The following is a 20,066-nucleotide window of genomic DNA, read 5'->3' as shown; positions in this document are numbered from 1 at the left end:
AGCCGAATATGACATTTGCTTCAATATACTCTAGCTCGATTATTTCTATTAATTAAAAGAATTGTATATTTTTTTTTGTCTACATTAATTTTCTACCAAGAATAGTTGAAATGAATTTCCCGTTCGACTGAATACTCAATATTTATCAGCGTACTCGTAAAAAAATTTATTCGTTGTCCTGAAACGGAAAATAATACGATTAGTAAAACAAATACTTTTGTACACCTCAGATATATTTCATAATAGTTGCAACAAGATTCTTTACTATTACTAAACACTACGCGATTTTTATCTCCGCGCGTTGAGTGCCAGCTTGCAAATGCCGCGCTTTCGCTCGGAACTAAAAAGTCTCAACTCAGCGCGCATACGAGCAAAAACTTGATTAATTTGTGAGATTGAGTAAACTATGCGATCTAGATTCTACAATTTGAGCTCCTCAAATGCGACGAGTAACGAGCACAGTCTTCTGTCGACGATTGACTGGAGACGAATGACGCTGCGGCGCGACACCTGCTCGGATTTATAGTTTGGTGCTCGCACTTCCCGCCTGGTCAGACCGAGCTGCGCAAAACGCTAGCGGTTGTTACGGTAACGGACGTAGATTTGAAACCCACGAACCGAAGCCTATGAGATTTATGGAGTTTAGACCGAATAAAATGTGTATGAGAAAAAAATTTTAACCAAAGAAATCAGAAACTTTCTGTTATCTCAAATGTATACATTATAGAATTCAAATTCATAATAATGTTACTGATAATACCCCTCTCTGTTGGCATACTTTAGCTGGCTGTGCCGGTACTGCAGACCGCGGCTGTTATCAAAGTATATAGTATTCTCTGCTATTATCGGATATAGAAAATTAGAAAAATAGCTCTATGTGAGGTTGGATTTTGACGGGCAGCAAAATCTGCCGCAGTATTTTGCAGTCAAATTCTTAAGCGTTGAATTATATCTTCAGTAAACAGCAATAGGGATGCCAATAAAGCTGAGTAGCGCTACTTGATGTGCAATGAGTGCGAATGTCCTATTTTATAGGCATTCCTATTCGTCAAGACCTAGGCAGTAAAATACTATGGCGTTGACTGAAGACTGAAAGACAGTTACTGTAATGGAGTTTTATGAGTCTTATGCACTGAAATGTAATAATTATATCACGTATAATGATTATATTTCACGATTACTGGTCTTATGGGATTGTGTGTTGGATAGCTTCCGCCGATTAAGGACGTTGCCTACCGAGCTCGCGCGGGAACTTCGGCTTCCCGCGCGACTCAAGCCAGGCGGCCAAGGGGAAGAGTTGGCGGGACTTAAGTCTATGCCCCTCGCGTGTTATGGCCCTCCACTCTGCACTCCGTTGGGACCAGGCCGCTTGAACGTTCTGAAATTCTGACGTGCGAGGAATATAACTGGAAGCCCGTATGAGTTTCGCGTGGTTGATGAGATTAGGATACGTTTATCCAAAGAGAGGTTGGCACGTATACATATTATTTCAAATATTTATTGCTTATGCAAATAATAATAAGTTACAGAAATCATTGAATAATTTTCGAGTTTTCAAGAGATCTATTGCATAACTCGTTGCAGTAAAGTGAAAAATAGTACAAGAGAAATTACCCGAAACAGCAGTTAGCTAATTCATGACTTAATACTAGGGATGGGCGATATCAAGCAAAAGATCGATTCTCAAAATCGATTCAAATTGATTTTGGAAAAATCGATTCATCCAAAAAATCGGATACAAAAGATTGATCGTTATTTTTACTTTTTAGTTTAACTGGAAACCAGTAGCTATATTGAAGATTAAAAATTGTGTCACAAAAATGTAGTACTTATTCAACAGTTTTGATATTTAACAATAGTTTGCTTTGGGTCATATTTGTTTATCACAGCAATAGTTCTCATATACATATTACACAAATCCAGCCGACTAGGTGGGAAGCTTTTTTTATTAGTTGTGATATTAGATTTATTTAGCGCTAGAAATTGTTCGATTCTTTTGTATTCTCAAACCTATGTTATTCAGAAAATACAGAACGCCAAAATAGATTTTCAAAACTTTTTTTAATTGAAGAACCTAATCCGATCCTTGCAGACTTGAAATCGATTCTAGAAAAAATCGATTAGTAAAGTATCGATACAAAAGATCTATTTTCTCGACTCAAATCGATCTAGAATCGCGCATCCCTACTAAATACATTGCCATCAATGACCCAGGTCTCACCACGTGGAGGTCGCTGTGATGAAGAGACCCACCCTATGCCGTTTCAACCTCTCAACCATGTCAGGAAAAATTAAAAGTGTTACATACATCAATAGATATTCAAAAGAAAATTATTAAATCAAAAAAATTGAGTTGGACATGCAGGAGTATATTAGAAATTGATAGATAAGGCGTATTGAAAAATCAGTAAAATCTATGGTACAAAACATTATCAAAAGTAATGACGCGTCAATAAATAAAATGTATAAATGTGATTGCGTGAAATACCATACTTTTCGCTTTCCGTTATGACGTTTCTTTGGTATAACAAGTAATTATTATAGAAATAAAACGAATCTTCAAAAAAAAACATGAGAGCTGTCATGGGACAGCCGGTACGAACGAAGTTCCTTACGCTATATTACTGCTCATTGAATAAATTAAGAACGTTTAATTGAAGAATAATTAAATGAAAAATCAAATATATGAAGGAATGGTAATAAAATCGTACGAATGTGTTTTTGAAAGATATAAAAAGAAAGAGAGGCAAAGTATAGACGTACGCTGTGAGAGAGCGCGCTGCGGCCCAAAGTATAGTTGTACGCTGTAGGAGAGAGAAAGAGGGGCGAAGTATAGTCGTGCGCTGTGAGTGAGAGAGACCGCTGCTGCCGTCTCCCACCCCAAGCGCTGAGACAGAGAGAGAGAGCGCGCGCACACGCTGGAATAGAGAGAGAGAGAGAGAGGGAGATCGCGCGCACTATAGCAAACGAGCACTATAGCCAAAAAGTGTCGGTTTTTTGGTGTCGTTTTTTTCCGCCTAGCCCCTACGGTGAACGAGCGATAAGGAACTTCGTTCCAATAAACTGTTTCAATGAATATTATGGAATGAAAGATGCAAACATTCAGCAAACGAATATGAAAGATCATTATTCAGAAATTCATTAATTTCTGAACTTGAAAACATAATGTCAAAACACGTTGTATCCATGCAAAATTTCGAATGGGCTGTAACTGGAAAATGAAAATTTAACAAGCAGGATATACATGCGAGGGTTGATTTGTGACACAAAAAATAAAAAATTGGGCTACACACAAAGAAAACAATCCTTAAATCAAGAATTAAAATATTCTTGAATCAAGTGCTGAGTATTCTTCATTCCAGAATATGTGATATTTTTATTAAAAAAATAACATACTCTTGATCCAAGAAATAGAATATTCTTGAATCAAGAATAGTTTCTGTATGTGACATTATTGTGAAATAGTTATAAATGAAAGGAAAAATATAGAAATATGTAAAAACGTCTGTATAGTTACTCGTTAGTACTGTCGGTTGTCGTTTTCTTTTTCTTACGGGTGGAAACATCAGTCGTTGAGTGTTTTGATTTGACCGCAGAATTTGTAGCTTCAATTATATGACGAGGGTCGCGAATCGGAAGTTGTCGAGCACGTCTGAAGTCTACTATTGCTGGCAAAAGGCAGAACTTTACGCTGCAACAATGTCTTCGATAGCACGTCAGGTTTTCAATTCATTAGTGTATTGTGCATTGACTTTGGCAAGTAGATGTCAAATATCACAATCAAATAGTCAGTTAGGTAGATCAGTGTGCGGTAAAAGTCATCGGTAAGTTTGTAATCGTAAGTGGACGAAAGATGGAAAATGATTTTCGGAAGAATAGGTTGACAAAACACACATTGAGAAAGGGACGTTAAATAATAATTCCAAGAGATTGTTAGGAAAATACGGTGTTCTGAATTAATAAAACGTGCATGTTAGTTAGTCGGCCTGAAAATGAAAACAATCAAGTCTATGTAAGCAAACTTGATGCCATTCTATTTACCTCAACCTCTCCCGCTGATAAGCTGCCAAATTTTTGCAACCCTGGCCGTTTTTCTTACTTTTCCGTAACACTTTCCTTATCTTAGTCATAGTGAATGACTGATGAACACTTATCAAGGAGTTTTAGATACTTTACTAATATTTATTCACGAAGAACACACCGAATAACGCTCACGGCTCACGGTTTGAATTACGGGTTTGCACGTGTTAAATGCAGACTGCTGCTACGGCCGTTAGTTCGTACGACAGGCGCCTTAAGCCAGAGATGGCGCTCGCAAGCAATCGCTTTTCGCGGTGAAAATCCACTGTTTCATGCTTCAGCTCGTGCAAGTTTTCTCGCAACTCTTGAGTTCGATTTTATTGCTCTTAGTGCTAAATCAAAGGTGAAGGATCTATCTGTGTCGTGTATTTCGTAGAATTGTGAAAAAAAATTCGTTTTTGTTTTATTACAACGGGAACTTTGCTCACTTTCAGTGCTGTTTTTTACGACTCTGAAAAAAAAAATTGAAATTCGGAAAAATACACGACACAGATTGCTCCTTTGCCTACAAAATGCTTCTAATAGAAGTTCGATATCTTTATAAATGACGGAGAAAACTTGCATCGCTTGAACGTCTGCAAGCAGCAGTTCCGCCGGGAGTATGCAACGTCCTTGGCCGTGTTCGTAAATTGACTGACAGTACTCAAAATTCCCTAGGACAGAGTCAGAGCTATTCACGAACTTGGAAGCGCAAAAGAGATGAAAGATTGCTGTTAAGAAGCTATCGGATTATTGACACGGCTTCTTATGGCCCCGGGCTCGCCCAGGCCTACTCACCTGCAGAGTACTGGTCTCAAAAAAATTTCCAGGAGTAACGGCGTTTACATTCTTCCCTAACCTGCTACTGCAAGAGCATTTTGCCACCCCCTTAGACTCGAAGACTGCTCCTGCTTCCCCTCGATATCTAGCTATAAATATTCTGTTCAGAGGTGGCGTCATCTATGAAATAACAAAGAATGAACTCATCGAATTTACCACACGAAAATCAAGTGGCCGCGAGCACGGCTGCGTTTGGTTTGCCGAAAGATTTTTGACCAAATCTGTCTGAATGGAAGTAACTTGATTATTGCACGTGGTCAAAAGTAATAACGAAGTTTCGGTACAGCAACTCGGAGAGATCTAAAGAATAAATAAGTAATTAATAAATTCTGTACTTACACTCCATCATTTCTAGGTGGTTGACCAAGCGGTTATGCTTATGACGTAACAATTTTTTTGGTGGCAGGAAAAATGGCTGGAACATGGACTGAGGACGAAATTGGGCGAAAATGGGATCGCTGCTTTACGGACGCTGTTCTTAAACTAGGTACGAACGGTCGTTTCATATTATATTACTACGAAACCATGAAAGGTTTTACACAACTCAATATTTAGCTGAAATTAATTCATGTTTTGACGGATTTCAGGCGGTGGTGTGTTCCTAGGATCCGTATTCTCCCTTCTCTTCTTTAGAAGTGAGTTGATAATTTCCGAAATTCATATTCTGTCATACTTTTTTGAACGTTGTACATTAATTGAGATGTCGTGTGCTTTTCGTCATAACATTATTTGATAATCGATAAATTTTGAAGCCACCAATTTCCTAACCTGCATCATGTCATTTGGCTTATCAATCGGCCTTACAGAAGCGCTGAGTTATGACCACTGGCTTATTACATGTGTACAAAATCTTCAAGAACAAATTCGTTCGATTTGTATCAAGATTTTCAAACAATTGACAAGCACGAACATTATAATGAAATTTTTCATTTCGATTGGATACCATTTGGTATTGATGAGTACAAATGAACGGTGAAGTTCACAATGTCATGAAAATGATTTTTGGTAATTATCTAATCCATCACAATATAATCATCATTTTACTTTTGCTCACAGGAAAGAAGTGGCCAATAATAACAGGAGGTGGTTTTGGCCTAGGTATGGCGTACTCTAATTGTGAAAAAGATATAAATGCAACATTAATACAGAACAGGCCACAAGGTCGAAAATGCGAGGAGAAGAAAAAGTAGCAAACCGAGTGTTTTATCATTTAGAAGAGGAAAGAAGCATGGAAAATCGTCAACTAGTATAGGCGATAAGTCCAGTAATGTGGTCATGCACCATGTTAGTTGAATTTATAACATTATGTCGCAAATGTCGCGTTGATATGAAAATAAAAATCTTGCAGTGTACATACATATAATTATTATGACCAGATAATGGTATTGTAAATTATGTTCAAAAAATGTAATAAAATGACTTTAAATGTCTATTCTTACTCCATTACTATATTTGGGATGCTATTCAATTTTCTCACAGCTTGAATTTGCTCATCCTACTCCCCCAATGCCAAGGATCAATATTTGAATATACATGTATATGCGCATATTTTGCTGCAAGCTCTGTCAAGGTGTGATTTTTGTCGGTGGTAGGTATTTTAGGGTCGATAACCATCTAGGAATATTTTAGGTGTCGGTGACCAGTGTGTTGGCGTCACTGTAATAAGTGGCATGTGAAAAATATTGAAGAAAATTCTACATAAAGATCAAAGTAGGGTTGACCGTCGAGTTATTATTAGTAGAGCACGGATAAGAGCAGGAATAACCTGCTAAAGCAGACGGATAAAAGAGCAATGTCGTGCGACGCGTGTCTATTAAATTGTAAAGTAATAACATACTTCACTGACACATAACCTTATCTTAGAAGAATAAATCGCGGTAGAATCCGAACGAGAATATTTCGAATACTCAAATAATCGCAGTGCACGACAATCAGACGTTGCGCTGTCCAAGGGTAGTGAACGAAGCGTAATATTTCCTTGTAGATAATCCCGTCATTCCGTTTCAAACGTAGCACAGGTAGCAGAACGATATCTCTGTTAGATATATGTGTACACAAGTATCCAGACATATAGCTTATAATTATATACGGATAATTGCCTATGCAGTGAACACGCCCCTTAAGTTCCCGCAATAAATAGACTTTTTTATTCGTTCGTAATACAGCCCGTTACACGCAGCTGATTCAAAACCTGAAAGTATACGAAAAAATAATGAAATGTCGAGTCTTACGAGTCTGTCAACCCCCTTGATGGTTAATACTCCGAACAAAAATTATTTCCGTATTCAAACTGTCGACAAATGTCCGTTTAAATCTTCCGCAACTACAGCGTCAAGAAACCCATTGGAAAAGATAATTGCATTGAGTATTAATCGTCGATCACGTGCAGGGAGGATTGATGTAAGGAATAAGGAAAACGAAAATTACGAAACGAAGTGTTTAAATGTGTCCAAAGTGGTTCGTGTCATTAATTTTTTCTTTGTGGATTTCACTTTGTTTGACAACAAGATACAAATGATGAAGAATAATTTAAGGAACATTGTATCCTTGGCTAGACTATCTTTAGTCTTAGCCACGCTCTCTATTGTTATCCAATTGCTACCTTTGACTGAGGCCGCTGAACCCCTGGGTAATCCGTATGAAATTTTGGGAGTATCTCGACACTCTACCATACAGGACATACGAAAAGCTTACAAGCACCTTGTCAAGGAATGGTAAGAAATCTCGATGATTCATTGTTTCCGTTCATTAACCAGATCAATATTTTTACAGGCATCCCGATAAAACAGATCATCCAGCTGCGGAAAATAAATTCGTTGAAATTATCAAGGCTTACGAGGTGTGTAATTAAACGAATTTCATTTTATATAATTCAAATTATTACTCAAACTCCAATAAGAATTAGTTTTCATATCTGCCAATATGTATTACAGCTATTAACTGATCCAGAAAGGAGAAAAAAGTTTGACAATTACGGTATCACTGACGAAGGTATGCCGCGGCAAAGACGTGACACCAGCCACGTCAACATGCCTGATCCATTGGAAGATTTATTTGGAGGAAATTTTAGATTCCATTTCCAGAATCGAGATATCACACTCTTCCATAAAATGAGCATCAGTTATCGGTGGGCAAGAATTTTCTGCTGTCAATTTGCTCCGAAACAAATTCTACTCTGTGATAAAATACTTCGACCTTTTAGAAGATTCTCTACTTCGAATTCATTATCTCTTCCTCAGTAAGTCTTTGGAATGTATTTATCTGTTCCTTTTTAGAGCATTTGAAAATGGAATCGTTTCAAAGAGCTATCGAAACCCGCAGTTCATTCTGTTTTACTCCGATTGGTGTTTTGCCTGTCTTCAAGTAGAGCCTACTTGGCGTCGATTAATGGATGAACTAGAACCATTAGGTGTTGGATTAGCAACAGCACATGCGGAGAAAGAACCTGCATTAGCTCGAAAACTTGGCATACATTCATTGCCATGTTTGACTGTTACTTTTGATGGACGCGCAAGTGTTTACAAAGAGTCATTGTTTAGTGTTCAAAAAGTTGTTGGTAAGAAATTATAAAAATGAAATTCAAGATTCTATCAAATCTGTTATATCTCACTTTTGATTTGTTCAATATTTTCACCTAGAATTCCTGAGGAGCAAATTTCCGTACAAGTTGGTGCAGAATATAAATGAGAATAACGTAGACACTTTTTTGTCCGGGTGGTTGGATAATAGGATTCGAGCACTGGTATTTGAGAGGCGAGAATCTGTCAGACTGCGATATCTTCTCATGGCTTTTCATCACAGAGATAGAGTTGCTTTTGGATTTGTCCAGGTACACTTGGACCTATTATTCTTAATATCAATTTTTTTGTTCTTTAAATAAGACTACTCTAAGAGTTACTAGTAGTGGTATACGATCTTTAGTTTTATTTGAATTATTTAAGGTGGGGAAATCTGAGACTACCTCGATCACATTGAAATACAAAGTCTCAGGAGATCTTGACACACTGTTGCTGTTCAATGAAAATTCGGAGAAGCCAGTCGCTTGTGTTAGCATGAAAGACATACCCAGTGAAACAATGCATAACGTCATTGCAAATAATAAGTTTTTAACACTCCCCAGGCTCTCTAATCAGGCTATGCTAAACTCTGTTTGTCCTCCAGAATGGCAAAGACCTCGCAAGCGTTTGTGTGCCATTTTAATTTCTCAAAACAGTCCTCTGCATGATGCAGCTAGGCATAAATTTAGACAGGCAGCATTAGAATCGCCCTACAGGTTAGCACTTGCAGATGGTTTAATTTTACAGCTGTGTATACTGAAAATAGTTCAAATAATGAAATAGCACAAATTGATCATGTTATTATTACAGCATAGAACGAGTAAGATATACATACGTGTACAAGGAAACACAGCCAGAATTTGTCTCAGCACTATCTAGCGGTGAAGGCAGTCCACTGGAACCGCTTTTGCATATTGTTATAATTTGGAGGCGTGACACTAACCATTTGAAATATGAATGGTTACCAAATGGATGGTTCGTAACAACCCAAGGTGATGCACAGTGGAATGAAACCCGACAGGGCTTGGAACAAACTATACAAAGATTACTACGTACCTCTGAAGCATTGCCATATGCTGCGGAGGTAGGAGAATTGACTGACGAACACGCACAGGTATTTACCAAAACACTCTGATTAAGAAAACCAAAATACCCGATAGCTAATAGCCCGACTATAAGTAGAGATTTTTTGTCGTGAATACTGCCGTAAAAATTCGTATTCGACTTACACGCGGGATTGACTTACATTTGGGACATGTTTGGAAATTTTCTTTATCGATTGAAAAACCTTAATTTTTAACTCAATATCCATAAATATGTGTGAAAAAGCAATATTAAAAATAAGTGTACCTGCTTCTGTGATGGAAACTTATCATAAAATTCGACTAATATTTGGTTCCTAAAAAATAATCACTCATTAATCATTTTATAGTAGATCAACCAAGTTCTGCTATCTTTATACGGTGGTGAACCTAAAAAAGGGACAAATTTGTCGCTGTCAGTCATTCTAGTGTCGATACCTATGAAAGTATATAAAAAATACGTTAACAAATATCAACAAATATTATTTTCAACAAATACCAACTTTAAACGTGTATTTATAATTACAGGGTACTGTTGGTAGACTGATTGGTAGAGCATTATTGGCAGTGGATTATCTTTCAGATAATTTAAGCAAGGAGCAATTGTTGCCCTTACTGTCAGTGTTGGCTACGTTATTGCTGATTGGAGCTGCTGGTTACGGAATGTCTCATTTATTGTAAGCCAAATTGAGAATACATTTTACAATTTGTCTTATTTCAGATCAAAAATTGATATTGAACAGAGAATTATGTAGTGTGAAGTAATTCACCTATTTACGAACTCGATTCATTTACAGGACATTGGAAGAGGCTAGTGTTCAGGCAAGACGTGCTGAGTACAAGCAAAACACAAAACCACTTCCAACACAGCCACAGCTAAGATTGCATGAAGTAAGAGCTGAAAAATACAATGGTCTCGTACGCCTCTTAAAACCAGGTTGTCGAACTATCATACTACTAGTTGATGCTCAGAGTAGATTGAAACTCCTACCAGTTTTTCACAGAGCTGTGTGGCCTTATAGGTAACATAAATTATCACCATTGTTCTAATTTATCATGAGTTTATTATGGCTGTACTTTACTTTTTACATTTTTATTTAGAAAAAATAAGACCTTAATGTTTGGACACTTATCATTGGAACGTGGACTAGAGTGGTACAAAAAAATTTTATCCCTAAGCTTACCCGAACAAAGAGAGCTCAACATAAATCCTAAGAATTGTGTCGGAACCGTGTTATCTTTAAATGGTCATCGGAAATATTTTTGTATGTACCATGCAAAGCATCCGGAATGCAGTAAAGGAAAAGGCTTTAAGGTAAGAATAATTGCCAAAATTTGGAATGAAATACAATACAGGCCTAATGATTGTTTCATTTTAAATGTCTCGTTGATTTATATTCTTGTCAGCTCTTAACTTACTCTTATTATTATTGCAGCGCATGGAACGAATGACCAAGCAGTTGAGTCTGAGATCAGATGATGCAGAAGCTGGCGCTTTTATCGGATTCGACAGTTCCAGTGACTCTGACGCATCCTATGAGGAGGTTCGCGTTCATATAATGGCAACTTCTTGGCCTAATGCATAACTTTGTTTTCTATGTAATATGTTTGCATTCACAGGCAAGGAATGATGTTTTATATCAAGATAAACTACTTGATGGGTTACCAATGTGGCTTGATCGGTTGTTCGAAGGGTCAACGCATCGTTATTACTTAAATTATTGGCCGGATTTCACTGCCAAGTAAATGAACAGTTACTACCTAACACCGAAAAAATGTATGCCTTTATAATGATATACCTTATTGATTCTAGTCAACTATAGTCTCACTATAGTAAGAACACGATAAAATCTCTTATTTCAAGAATGTATGGATTGTGCTGTGCAAAAGACAAATTATTTATATTTAGTTAATGTTCTTATACCTATATTGTGGGAATGATTTTGCACTTTCTCCAGCATAGCTACATGACTTCTATGCGGAATTATGAACATAGGAAATAACACAGGGAGTATTCTTTGGCGTAATACGTGGCGCATTTTAAAGACTAGACAGGAGTTCAAATACGTAAGAAAATTTTAACCAAATACCACCGTTTTCACTGTTACAAAGAAAGATGGAATTACTGTTTTCGGGTTCAGATTTTATTTTTACCGCATTGACCAAAGTACCAAAGACTGAAAAAAATGGGCATACTTATTGAACATATTATTGAATCTCCTGCATATAAGTGAAATTGAATTATATATATTTTTCTTCAATAGCGGTGCGGAAACGCTCGTTTTTGCTCCGTTCGGGAGGATCGAAAACGGGCGATTTTGGGTCGGTGAAACGCGGAGGATTGAAAACGTTTCATGATTTGTTATTGATTATAATATTTTTAATTCGATTTGAAATCAAGTTTTCAGTTCCAGTAGTAAAATAATCTACATTTCCATTTTCTTGTTGAACACAGTATAAGTTAAAAATTCTATAAAAAATTCAGAATCATGTCGGAGGGCTTACTTATGGGTCTTCGTGAAGAATGTGAGAAAAAGGACATTAAATATGAGCGATTAGATTTAAAATAGGAAGCTTTATCTCGATAGTGTTCGTTTCAAATAAGAAATGTAATGAAAATTGAGAAATTCGAAAAAATACGATAACCAGAGTCATTTTAAGTATGTATTCTCAAGAATTTTCAATGAAATGTAGGTATAACTTTTAAATCCTGGTTATAGTCAAGTGAGGGGGGCTTCGCCTCCTGGATCCTCCTCTTTTGCCTCCGTTAGCCCTTGCCCACATTGCCAAACTAAACCTGGTGATTTGCACCGACCTGAGAATCACCCGCCATGCAAAAACTTGCGTTCGCTCCACTGTTAAAGAAAATAGTATGTGGACCTCGAGAAAAATCGGGCTTTTGTACCTTATTATAGAGTTGAGTATCTCTGAGCTTTGTATGTGGTGCGCAAACGCCCGTTTTTGCTCGAGGTGCACAATGTACTATTAACTACCAACTATTTATTTAAGTTAAATATCAGAAAAAATCTGTTATCTAGTCAATAACTAATCCAAGCTGTCCTTCTTGTCTAGTCTTGAATGTTACATTATTAGGTTATTGAGCAAAAGATTTTTAAAATATCAATGCAGACAATTCAGATATATCCTGCATGTGGTTTTCTTTGTACCAAATATAGCAATTTATATTGCAAGACTAATAGAATCTCGAGGTTTTTTTTTTTTTTTCGAGTCTACGATTCCGTTTTTACAAAGATCTTAATGGGATTGAAAATCTTGAGAATAATGATTTAGGAAATTATTCGCGTATGAAAAGAGTAATTCTACAATCTATATCACATCTTTGATATTGCTAGCAAATATTCTCAACTGAAAATCTGTGATATTGATTTTTGAATTATCTTGCAAAACTCTGTTTTCAGTTAATTTATAACAGCTAAGCTTTTAACTTTGTAGCCGTTAACTTTTAACTAAGTCATAACTACTAAATTTTTAATAAGATTACAACTTTGCAACTTGCCAACAAACCAACACTGCGTGATGGCATCTTTGACCTTGATCGTCAAATATACAGCAATGTGCATGCCTATCGTGGCACCTATTGTCTTGGCGAAACCTGCATATAAATAATGTATTATTTTGAATTATTAGTTCATCCGCATTTAATCTATGACGAGTTAAGCACTGTTACATACACATACATATGAAAACTAGGATTTTGAGAAAATCATTCGTTACTGTATAGGTTTGATTGAAGCAGTGAATGATCTGTTTGCTTGCAACAAGAAAAACAGGCTATACACATATTACAGTAATTAACTGATAACAGTTTTATAACAATCAATAGATTCATCACAAGTCGAATACCTAATTTTGCACTAATTACTTACTGCTGTGATAAATAAGCTAGGAGCTTTTAGCTGTGAAGATTCCTACCAACGTATCATAGGATAGCAATTAGAAAAATTGGTATCAACTTGTAGCTTAAACTTGGATAACGACAGCATCTAGAAATACATAGCAAATTCACGTATGTAACATGAAAACAATACGCACCGGGAGCAGATCTATGTGGATCCATATAATACTTTATTTCTTATAGTAAATAATTGTAATCTGGAATATTATTTTCGAACAATTTATTCACACGAGATGAAATGTCTTGTATTCTGCACTTCAAATTATTCATCAAGTTTGCAATGTAAGATTTCGTAATTTTCTTCGAATACGTCTAGCTCGAAAAAATATCGGTATCTTATCGCTTCAACTTTTGAAATCATTCACTTTACATTAATTTCCCATTGCTAGTTTGGTGAAAAAGCAGTGTCATAGGTTTCCACAGTTAGGAAGCTTAGAAAATAGTTTTTCTCATTCTTTAATAGAAATATATATGACTAGATGATTTTTTATAAAAATTTAACAGAATTTTAGTCATGTAACAAATCATATTTCCAATAGACAAATGTAGAATTAGTCTGATCCTGTTTCACGTTTGTAATCAGGTAAATTCAATCAAGATTCCTACGATGGTTCCGAAATTTTAAATCTTTTGACGATAATAATTTAGATGGATGCTTTGAAGCCAAGATAAACTTTTTGAATGACTAAATAACGAGCCCTGGATACTAGTTATGAATCCATGCGACTATCTGCATATATTATTTCAATATTATTCTGTATATCTGTATTGAAATATGAAATAGAATTAAGAAAGCATTGTGATTTTTGTCATTTGACAGGTATCAAAACTGATAAATAAAATTACAATGTTTATGCTCTGGAACTCTGCATTTTTTGTGTTTTAAATCCAAGTTTTCATTCACAAATACCTAATTTTGAGAAACGTATAGTCTATAGGAAGAAAATCCGAATTTGGAGCAGATTCTGGAATATCACACACTGTATGAAGGAATGCACACAAGATCTCCTAAAAGCACTTTGAGCGACAAAGGATTTGTTATCCTCACTTTACTGTGTATAGAGAATACCTTGAAACAGGCCTTCCAAGCTACAACAGGTCCTTCCATGCATCATGATAATCGCTGTAAATTGACCCCTGTGTGAGTGTGATTGGTCCACTTTGAGACATCCTTTCCGTACGAAAAAATTTCGTGGAAATCTGTAGATTATTCTGATACTCTACATTAAACCTGTAAAACTATTTACTATACAAATATGACAAATAATTAATGTTTGAAACACCAAACAGAATTCGCTCGCTTTATTACAACTTTTTCATCCAATAATTACAGAGTACTACGAACTTCAGCAGCATCAGATATAAGAACTAAAAAATGAGTTCATGTTGTCAAGAGGACGATATCAAACACAAAAATTTATCGGCTGTATCTCAATATTATTTATTTGCTATAATGTGTATAATCATGACTTATTTTTTGTATACCCGGTGAAAGAGTCACATACTTTACTTCAATTAATATTGTGAATGTACCACAAAGGTATGGGTTTCAATAATGTGACTGTATTGATGATGAATCTAGTGACATTGAATGCACGGAGGCAAATTGAAATTAGCAAAAATATTAAATGTTATAAATACTGTTAAATGTTCACGATACATTTCTGAAAGATTATTAAATATGATTAAAAAGTTGCATCAGCAGACCTCGTTGACGTATTTCTTAATTTGAATAGCATCAATAATCAGAAATTTGTGGTAATACGCAGTATAATCGACAGTTAAAAGTTCGACTTTATCTATGGTATGGTTTTTATTACATTTATAAAGTGTAATACAATTTTTATATAATCGTATTACTGCTTTTTACCTTCCTGACTTGTACTTGAGGCAATAGTCATATTCACCTGACGTAGTATAATAAATTGGTAATGCCGTGCCAATAAAAGTTATATTTGGGTAATTTTGGCTATAATTCATTCGATTTGAATTTAATTGTTATAATCATGTAAAAAAATTCACAGAACTCTTTTAATCATTTGGATCGTTCGCCTTAATTATGCATGAGCACATAAAAAATTATCATATTAAACCGTGTCCTTCAGGAAAGTGTACTGGTTGGCAATTGCATGCCTAACTGACGATACCGTTGGCAATTATGGGATAGTTTGAGGTTTATGAATTGCGAATTCCAAGAGCTTGTTCTAACTCTGCACGCTTTTGTTGAACTTTAGTGTAAAAGTATCGACATACTGCTTCTTGGGCCCAAGGCTGATAGTAGAAATCAGCTCTACGCTCTTCCTCGGGGTTGCCAACAACATCTGTCATTGTCTTCAAGTCTCTAGTCTGTGATATAATCCACTTGTTGATAAACTGCTGAGGGTCCTTTGCGAAGCTCAAAAAGAACTCACGATTTGTTTTCAACTGGTTTATAGTTTCCACTGTCTCGTGAATTTTATTATCAAGGCTTTGAATTTCTTGCTGACTTGCAGTCGACAACAAGAAATTGTTCATCTGGGTCTTGAGCGTATCATCTACTTCAACGTCGATATCATAACACGCGGTTTGCTTTGTCTCTGTACCTAAATGAAAATGTTTTAATGGCAATGGAGCAAGAATTAGTATTATACCTGGATTCATATTCTTCAAATCGAGGAACAACCACATTTGAAATCAATTGAAAAGTTTGACAAATTAAAAGCTGATGTACTCCATACAACAATTTTGTCAATCAAACTGTATTCATTTACGAAGATGCTCAATGATTATTATTCTACGTACCTTCTACACTAATGACATGATTAATAACAATTGGATCTGGCGGATGAAGTAATGGGTTCAAGCGTTGAGGTATTTCAGCAAATTTCATTCTAGGACAAGCAAATATTTGCTCCAGATATTTGTCGCAGTTTATAAATTCACGTTCATGTCCGTCTTGAAGTTTGTGTGTTTTTATATACTGCCAGAGAGCGGAGATGATGACTGGTCGAGTTTGTGTATGAACACCAAGTAGGCGAGCTAAGCGAGGGTCGAGCTTGAACTGCAAAATTGGCAATAAGTCAATTGAACCCCTGCGTGCAACAAGAACTTGACTCGAGTTAAGTTTTGGACAATGAAATATGAATAAAGTATTTGTTAACTGATGTACAGGTGTTTTAATGAAAAAAATCAATCGTTTTTTGTTTTGACGAAATTGTCCTAACCTTTGATATCACTACACACCCATAAGATCATAATTTTCAATATTTCATTGTCCAAATCTTAACTCGAGTTAAGTTGCTGTTGCACGTAGAGTCTCAATTATTACACATAATTAGATGTTTACATACATAGGGTGCCGACAACTTTGCTCGACTAAAATTCCCTGACCTTTTTGCATGAAACTCAGGTAATGTTGGGTGGTTTTTATGACTAAAAGCTATGTACGCGCGCGTGTGTATGTGTGTGTGTAAAAACTGCACAGTAACATTTCCAAAAGCGAGCTTAACTTAATTTACCAAGCCTAGTTGAAGTTTGAAAACAATTTATCAAAAAAGTACAGTTTCTTTCCTGTAGACCATCATAATTCCCTGACTTTTCTCGATAGACGGAACTCCCCGACTATTTCTGGTTTTCTCGGATTACTCGGTCAGTCGCCACCTTGATACAATTTGAATATGTTTTAATGATAAAATGTACCTGCAGTGGTTGATAATCAAGCAGCAACAAAATTGTACATCTAACATTCTTATCACCAGGTCTTTTAACTTGAAAACCATCAGTCTCTTGAGTTGTCAGCGTACGATGCCATTCAACCAGATGATTATCTGGCCCATACAAGTCCTTGTCTAGCTCTATTACCAAGCTTTTAAAGAAGGATGAAAATTTTCTCTTGACCTATGAAACAACCCAAAACATGTATGCCGCTTTTCCCAGTATAATACGAAAATGTTGGGCTCATTGATACCTTGTTGGGGTCATTTTTTGTATCATCGAGAAGTCTTCCTTCTACCCGAAGTTCCCACGAAGCAACAGAACCTTCTTCTCCTTCGCCAGCTTCTTTAGCTGGGTAGAAAGTATTAGATATAAAGATTCTCAACTTTCGTTTTTGTTTCATAGGACGTTTCAGGGCTTCTTGGATGTCCAAACGTTTGCGCATAATGGTAGCATCAAGTTTACGCTCAAAAGCAAGCAAATCCATGTACGCCTGTGACTCTGGTACAAGATCGCGTACTTTCTGAGGTAGAATTTTGTCTGCCAGTTTCTTCTTCTTCTTCGATGTGGAATGTGAGAAATCACTGTTCCAAAAATACCTAGTGAGTTTGCGTGAAAAATCATAGCTCAAAAATCAAAATTAATTTTGAAAAGATTTTTGTAAAAATTAGTTATGACGATGGCTGCATCGCCTGGTAAAAACTTTGTACCTTAGTTTGAGCTCTAATCCAGAACAGTGAGGGCTTGTACCATGAAAAACGTACAAAAAAACACAGTAACGAAAAAGACTTAGCAAAGAATTTCAGTACCATAAGCATCATATAACTTTATAAATTGACAAATTGAACATTCACTTGCTTTATAATGTTACAAGCATACGAAGAAATGTTGTAAATTACATGGTATGTTCAAAAAATGAGCAATAATAATCATTACATCTAAGATTATAGAAATAAAATGGACTCACGGTTTTTGCTGAGATATTGGTATCCGTTGCTCAGTAGATCTTTTGCTTCCTGGAGGTGTGGGCATAGGTCCTTGGCGCATATTAGTGTATGGCTGGTTTGGCCTCATCATTCCTCCAGGTCCTGGGCCTCCGCTGCCCATTTGTGGAGGTGGGGTAAAACCTGACCTTTGCTGCATCTGCGTAAAGAGACATTCACCCAAAGAACAGTAGACAATTTGGATACAAAGGAGTTTTTTCAAATTTAAAAATGTTACAAATAGAAAAAACCTCAGCCGTCATATTCTAATAATAATTGCCACGAAAAATCATTTTTTTTTTCAATTAAAGTATTGGATCATAATAACTCGAGTGAATTTAAAGTTGCTCGCTGTAGTTTGAGAGAGAGAGAGAGACTTAGTAGTTAGTAAATAATAAAGAATCAAAATTAACCTTGCCTACCGGGAAGTTGGGGCCAGAATATTGTCTCAGATTTGGTGGTACGGAAGGAGGAGGGTATCGCTGTGATGGTGGGCCATTATTTCCTGTATTTGGCACAGGAAAACGCTGTGCCATTTTGAAAGCGAGCTATCTGAATATGAGTAAAATCAAAATTAAGTTCAATAGTATAGAATTACCCTAAATACACGTCATACAGTTAAATACTAGACGTTGCGCTTGAAAAAAGCCTGTACATTAAGAGAAACAAGGAAATCTAATCGAGTGATGGATGATAATTAAAAAAACCTTTACACAAGATATTCTCTTTCATTTAAATGCATAACTCTTGAAAACTGAGTGATGATTGGCAGAAGCCACGAGATGCTATTTTTCACCAAGCCTGCTCGGGCTGCGCTGAGTAAGAGCACAAATGACGCGATAAGTTTTCAATACCAATTTGATGTAGTAAATTTAAGCACAGTTTAATTACAGAACACAGGTTGGATATTTTTGATGGAAGACCTAAGTGGGGGGTGAGATAATTAACTCAAAATATTCCACGTGAAATTTTAAAATAATTGAGTTAATAAAGAGCAAGAATATCTGATTTGGGATGTTTTCAGTTGACACTGGAAAGCCGTAGGAGAAAAAAAGATATCTCAGTATTTTCAATAGTTATTAGTTACATTAGACGGTATTTTTTCACTGGATAACATAGCAGTAGTTAGAGTATATTGAAAACCGATAAAAATCTACGTGAAAATCAAAATAGGCAGAAAATAACCTTCACTTCTCAACTTGAGACGCACTAGCAGGAAATAAATTGGGGGGACTTTGTTTGCGGTACAAATGTTCAAACTGCGAAAACCAGAGTGCGCTTTGATTCGTCACTAGACAGTAGACTTTCCCATTTTTAGAATAGTCTTGGAATCAAGAGAATCGAGAGATGCGTGTTCGCGTTTCTCGTGCCCACGGCGTCGCTAACTGAAGACTACCTTTTATGAAAGGGGATGGGACTGTTATCTTCCGTGTTGACCGTGTTGACTAAAGACTTACAGCATTGACGTAGCATTGACATGGCATTGACTTAGGCCCGATCTCTCCCACGTTAATCGAAGTTTAAACTAAGTTCAGCCTATCTCCAACTATATACAAAAAAATGAACGCCGCTTAAACTGTTTCGAAGGAAACGGGCGTTGTGGGATTGCGTATGCCACCCGCCGATAAAGAAGCTTTCAGATCGCTAAGATGGCTCCTCACCCACTTACCTTTTGAATACTAATAACGAAAATTTAATGTGACAACATTTGAAAACTTGCTTAACACTGTCATCACACATCTGAAAATAGACAAATTATAATCTGCGAAAATAACAGACTACAATAATCTGAAATAATTGAAGTTTATACGACGTTTTTGAAGTTTTCATAGTCTCCCATTTTTTTTTGTATTGTATTTCCGAAGTCGGAAATATTGATTGAAAATGTCTAAGACGGGGGTCTAATTTATTAAATTTGTACGTTTGGCAAATAAGT

At 36.1% G+C, this 20,066-nt stretch overlaps 3 protein-coding genes across 10 annotated transcripts; 2 read left to right on the top strand and 1 right to left on the bottom strand.

Moving 5' to 3' along the window:
• Nucleotides 1-5,031: 5,031 nt before the first annotated feature.
• LOC124212544 (MICOS complex subunit Mic10) lies at nt 5,032-6,329 on the top strand. 3 transcript variants are annotated; one of them, XM_046612688.2, is made up of 4 exons: nt 5,032-5,162; nt 5,255-5,386; nt 5,487-5,534; nt 5,956-6,329. In XM_046612688.2, the coding sequence occupies exons 2-4, from the start codon at nt 5,311-5,313 to the stop codon at nt 6,087-6,089; spliced, it is 258 nt and encodes an 85-aa protein (XP_046468644.1). In that variant the 5' UTR covers nt 5,032-5,162; nt 5,255-5,310; the 3' UTR covers nt 6,090-6,329. The 3 variants fall into 3 exon arrangements, with proteins under 3 accessions (XP_046468644.1, XP_046468645.1, XP_046468643.1); XM_046612689.2 differs by having other exon boundaries at nt 5,038-5,179; XM_046612687.2 differs by having other exon boundaries at nt 5,053-5,214; nt 5,306-5,386.
• A 230-nt stretch (nt 6,330-6,559) lies between these two features.
• On the top strand, nt 6,560-15,842 carry l(3)80Fg (dnaJ homolog subfamily C member 16 l(3)80Fg). Its single transcript, XM_046612668.2, has 12 exons — nt 6,560-7,613; nt 7,672-7,738; nt 7,833-8,026; nt 8,175-8,455; nt 8,538-8,728; nt 8,841-9,172; nt 9,267-9,570; nt 10,067-10,215; nt 10,336-10,560; nt 10,640-10,853; nt 10,975-11,082; nt 11,159-15,842. Exons 1-12 carry the CDS (start codon nt 7,117-7,119, stop codon nt 11,282-11,284), a joined length of 2,688 nt encoding a protein of 895 aa, XP_046468624.1. The 5' UTR covers nt 6,560-7,116; the 3' UTR covers nt 11,285-15,842.
• Bap60 (Brahma-associated protein 60) lies at nt 11,835-19,451 on the bottom strand. 6 transcript variants are annotated; one of them, XM_046612669.2, is made up of 8 exons: nt 19,316-19,451; nt 18,544-18,682; nt 18,115-18,290; nt 17,858-17,890; nt 17,401-17,746; nt 17,133-17,330; nt 16,236-16,494; nt 11,835-16,036 (listed from the first exon to the last, which is right to left on the bottom strand). In XM_046612669.2, exons 2-8 carry the CDS (start codon nt 18,664-18,666, stop codon nt 15,630-15,632), a joined length of 1,542 nt encoding a protein of 513 aa, XP_046468625.1. In that variant the 5' UTR covers nt 18,667-18,682; nt 19,316-19,451; the 3' UTR covers nt 11,835-15,629. The 6 variants fall into 6 exon arrangements, with proteins under 6 accessions (XP_046468625.1, XP_046468629.1, XP_046468626.1 ...); XM_046612673.2 differs by having other exon boundaries at nt 18,553-18,682; XM_046612670.2 differs by having other exon boundaries at nt 19,218-19,352.
• Nucleotides 19,452-20,066: the final 615 nt, after the last annotated feature.

This window comes from Neodiprion pinetum, chromosome 2, assembly GCF_021155775.2.
Source record: "Neodiprion pinetum isolate iyNeoPine1 chromosome 2, iyNeoPine1.2, whole genome shotgun sequence".
NCBI lineage: Eukaryota > Metazoa > Arthropoda > Insecta > Hymenoptera > Diprionidae > Neodiprion > Neodiprion pinetum.
Note: the sequence above shows the minus strand (reverse complement) of the source record. Positions and strands in the feature narration are given on the sequence as shown.